This window comes from Penaeus monodon, chromosome 1 (assembly GCF_015228065.2).
Source record: "Penaeus monodon isolate SGIC_2016 chromosome 1, NSTDA_Pmon_1, whole genome shotgun sequence".
In the NCBI taxonomy this organism is placed as follows: domain Eukaryota; kingdom Metazoa; phylum Arthropoda; class Malacostraca; order Decapoda; family Penaeidae; genus Penaeus; species Penaeus monodon.
The window spans coordinates 9,304,863-9,309,862 of record NC_051386.1 but is presented as its reverse complement, the minus strand read 5'-3'; the positions used below and the strand labels follow the sequence as shown (position 1 = coordinate 9,309,862).

General features: G+C 35.4%; 1 protein-coding gene across 1 annotated transcript in view; it reads left to right on the top strand.

Annotated features, from left to right (window-relative positions):
* Nucleotides 1-5,000, top strand: part of LOC119588467 (programmed cell death protein 7-like) — an 18,884-nt gene that overhangs the window by 8,135 nt on the left and 5,749 nt on the right. The window contains exons 4-7 of the mRNA XM_037937146.1: nt 1-826; nt 3,530-3,673; nt 3,921-4,142; nt 4,389-4,575. The exon at nt 1-826 is cut by the window's left edge and continues 803 nt beyond it. Coding sequence (XP_037793074.1) covers nt 1-826; nt 3,530-3,673; nt 3,921-4,142; nt 4,389-4,575 — 1,379 coding nt within the window. The remainder of the gene's footprint in view (nt 827-3,529; nt 3,674-3,920; nt 4,143-4,388; nt 4,576-5,000) is intronic.

Sequence of the window (5,000 nt, the reverse complement as noted above, 5' to 3'; positions counted from 1 at the left end):
TGCAAATAGATTTCCTCCACCAGTGGTCACAAATGGGGCCCCATCACCTGTAGAAAGGAATAATGGAATGAATAGAGTTCCTGCACCTGTAGGATTCAACAGAGGTCCTCCACCAATGGGCCAAGGGCCCCTGCCCATGTATTTTAACAGAGGGCCACCACCAATGGAAATGGCTGGACCACAACCATATATAGGATTTAACAGGGGGCCGCCCCCACCATTCAGGGGACCTCCACCTTTTGGTTTGAATAGAGAACCACCTCCTCTAGGGTTTAGCACTCCACCTCCACCAAGAGGAGCACCTCCTCCCCCAGGAACACAGATGCCATTAGGATCCTCACCACAATTAGGACATAGTAATGTTCAGTTTGACAACTTCAGCAACATTCCACAAGCCCATGACCAGCTGCCGGTACATCTACAATCAACTGATGATGGAAATGGCAGTACACAGAGTAATCTTCTGCCACCTCATCTCCATCATAACCCACCAAAGAGAACATTCCAAGGAGAACATTTCACTGTAAATGACTTCATCCAGCCTCCACCATCCTCCTCTGTGTATCCACCTATTCCTCATTCATACCAGGGTTGTACAAATATCTTGAGCCAGCAGTATTACAATAAAGGTCACAATACATCTTGGCATGGTGGCCCATCACCCAATTCCAGTAACAGTGAATCATCTACTTATCAAACCATTATTGAAGAAGAAACTGATGGGTTAGATGAAGACCAGAAGTGGATAAACAACTTTGAGCAAAGAATCTTGCAAAGATGCCAGGTACAGCCTGCCAGGAAGAACCTGCCAACCAATGCTGTTAAGGTGAATATTAGAGGGCTTTGATGTACTTGGCCTCATCCAATTTTTTTGAAAATCTGTGGTATTCTTCCTTCCTTTGTCTCTCTCTCCCTTTTCCTGCATTTTCCTTTCTTGTTCTTTCTCATTATGTCTCATGTAGCAAATAGACATTTACCATTGCAATTTAATAAAGTAATCTGCAACTACTATGATTTTGATAAGCATCCTGGGTTTTATTTTGTATTAAGTGGAGAGTCTTAGAATTTAGATTTTTTATTAATACTAGCAAGAACTACAAGGACTAGGCTACTTTAACAACAATAGGTATTAAAGCTCAGTCGGCTGTATGATTTTACTAGATATTTTGTAAAAGGAATCAGTGGCAATACATGTAGGTAAATTGAAGCACAGTAAGTATAAATATTCACATTTAGACATATTTGACATGACATGCAAGTGAATATTTTGTTCAGTTACCATGATAAATAATAATGCAAAATTTGGAGACATTCAGACAACATACTTTGTATCTAATTTGATTGAGAGACATTTGTTCTCATTTTTTTCTCAAAGAAGGCTTCTGTTTTTTGAGGAACAAACCTCATAAAAGGATTCAGGATTTGCAATAAATCTTAAGTAGTTGTCTCTATTTCAAAATTTGAAAGGGAATACAAAATTTGTGAAGTTTATCAAAGATCTCTAATTGCACTGATAGGATTGGACAAAGGGAAATTCTGGCTTACTGCTACGAGTTGTAGTAGAGGAACTCGTAGGAATGAGGATTGTGGTCATCAAATGTGAGGAATTGGTAAGAAAGTTGGTATGAAAAATATGTGTACTGTTTGCAAGAAGAGTTCTTAAGTTCTTACACATCACAATAGCATGCTCTCAGATGAATGCTCTGGTAACATTGTGTATTGGTTGAGTTGCTATTATAGAACCCAATTGCAATGGGAGCCCCTATGCCAAACATCAGGGTGAATATGGATTCTTCCACTTTAGGGTAAGAGTAAATTTATTGGGAAACTTAAAACTGCCACCCCACACTTTATGCTCTTGGTTGCTGCACAAGTAATTTTTTTGGTAATGAAGGCAAAAAGTGGCTTTCAACCTACTTTTGAGTGGCTATTTTTCCTCAACAAATGCAACCAGGGCCAAAGAAACTTCGAGCAGGTTCAACTGTACATGACATGATGTCATCCCAGTGTGAGAATTGGTCTACCATGACTAAATAGGAAGTCATCCCTGTATGATAGGGTTAAGTGGTTATCCACTTAATAGTTCAGGGCATTCTATAAAGTTCATTGTTTCATATACTCTAAATCCTCCAACACATAGTAGTTCAAATAGTTCCTGTGAAATAACCAGCAAGAAAGAAGGACAAATAAAAAATTTGTATACATAAAAAGAAAGATTACCCCAGTATGAATGGAATAAGATTAGTTTCAAACTCATTAAGAGTTCCTTAACCGGCACAAGAAATCTTTGTTTTTACGATTGATGAGGAATCAATGTAGTTAATGTGATTTTGAAAGTTTGTGTAATGAAATGAAGAAGTAAAAATTTTTACTCTGATAACTAGATACAATTGCACAACTATTTAATATGATTGAGTGTGGAAAGTGGAATTACCCTATTGTAATTAAAAAAAAATGCAAAATAATGTTCATGTAGAAAGCTAACCTGTAATGCAGACACAGAAAATATAGTTTTTCTTACATTATAGATAATTGACAAAAATTACCATGAGACTTGATTAGGCAGTGAAAGGATTAACAGTGAATTGACAGTAGAAGAAAGAGCATATGAACAGGAGGAACAAAATTCTGAATTAGATTTTTATATATCAGTAGCACAAAGTTCTGTTATTTAAAGAATATTAGAGGATTAGAATTGGTTGTCATGGCATGCAAATTTTAGAAAATCCCAGACCACAGCAAAACGAATGCAGAAATAAGTCATAAGAATATAACAATATCACTGATATGTTACTAGTATCTAGACTGACAAAAAGAAGCATGAGCAAGTAAATAACTTCAGAAACTTTTAATTGCTTCATTACTTTGAAATTCAGTAAATGAATGAACTAGATAGAAAAGAGGTCATGAAAATGATAGTGGAGCTGATGATCTTTTTTTTTTTTCCTTCCTTCCTTCCTTCTCCTTCTTTCCTTCTTTCCTTCTTTCTCCTTAATTTCAGCTTTATGTATATATTTAAGGTCCTGTCCACACAATCAATAGTGTCCATCTTAGCGGACAAAGCCTGTGTGCTGTCATATGCACTAGGGTGCTAGTGTTTGGCAGGGTCATCATTCCATACCTGGCAGCAAACTACCAGGTTTATCTGGTGATTTCACTCAACCATGGTTCAGGCACTTAATTGGTTTCTCAGTCAATTTTAACTAAACAATAGACAGTATTTGGTTGTGTAAGTGGTCCTTTAGACAGCCTGAGGACTCGGATACATATGGGAAAAATAGAAGAGCTTCAATTAATTTGATTTATTTATCAAGGAACTAGATCATTGTAAGGATACATTTCAAAGCAAACTGTTGTTTATATTAAATAGAGAAAAAAAGAGATAGTTATTCAGGTTATTAAAAGAAAAAAATGGGCAAGGTATAGGAATTTACTTTAATAAGATTCAAATTACCAGTGCAGAATAGGGAAGACATCAGTTTCTTGATATATATATATTTATTTTAATTTACTTATTCAATACTTTCAGCTCTCAGATGTACAGGAGATGATCAAGAAATTCAGGACTTTAACTCAAAGACTAGAGGAGCTTCGAGATGAGATGAAAGAGAACTCTGACAAAGCAGATGATCATATGTGGAATAGTTTGGTTATGGAAGCTGAGGATATTAAGGTAGCTTGATATACTTTTCAATGTACTATATATAGATCATACAAAAGGATTAACAGATTGCATTTTGAAAGTTTTTCAGTCCTTTTTTATCCTACATACAAAAAATTAAATGTGGTTAATATATCCAGTTAGTCATTGTAAATGGGATGGACAAAATGTTGTGTGTGTTGCTCTTTTTTTCTTTAGATTTTCATTTCATTTTCTGTTTTCACTGTTGTATAACTAATGAAACGCATTTTGTAATTAGGAAAAGTTGTTCAAAATTGAGAGCCATTTCCAAGACAAGGAATTCATCAGTTTAGTACAGCATTTGATAAGCCGCAGACGAAACAAAAGAAAAAAAATCAAGAAACAGAAGGAGAGGATGAAACGTGACAAAGAAGAGTTGAAACTGGCATGGCAGAGAGAAGAGGAAAAGATTGATGTTTGGAGGGAAAAACTTGAGGAACAGGAAAAAGAAAAGAGAAGGGTTAGTGATTGAGAAGAAATATGAAGAATCTTGTTGTTGTTGTTTTGTTGTTGTTTTCTTTGTGCAATGTTCTCCTAAAAATTCCTAATGCCTGATTGTTCTAATAATTCCCTTACAGTTCTATTGAGCAAAAATCATATTTCAGTGTAATTGATTTTATATAATTAGTTGGTGTACAAGAGAAATATAGATCATTTTTAGGAATTTTACAGGATTGGTAAAAGTTCCAATTTTCAAAACCTACAGGAAAAGGCTGTAGAATTAGAAGCAGATAGCATATTGGGAGAGGTCCGGCAGAAGCAGACAGAGGCCTCTCGCATGCAGCAACTGTTAGAATCCCTGACAGCCCTGCGACAGGCAAGGATTAATAAAGGTGCTTCTCATGGTTATATGTCAACTCCAACAGATGATCTGCATTTTTCTTCAACCAAAAGTAAGTGGTATTTTTTAACCTGTTGGTACTTACTTCCTAGTATATTATATTAGTAACACATATTAGTAATAGAATTTATGGCTTTCAAGATTGATTTTTGCAGTAGGTTTAACCATTTATTTTGAGGACTTATAGCCAGCCCAAAGTTAACCATCAAGAATAAATGTAAGTGCTTAGGCCTCCAAGGATGGAGTTATTTACAGGCCACTGTTACTATAGGTGTTATGAAATTTTAAGGAATTACAGATTCCAAGGGCCTGAAGGCTTAGTTTAAGAACAACAAAATTTTATTTCTTATTCTTCATTGTAATACATCTGATTAGGGATTCATATATGTATTTTGATACTGGTATTCAACTGATATAGATAATGAGACTGTACCAGTACTAAAGAGGCATTAATTGTTTCCCAGTAGAGATAGAAAA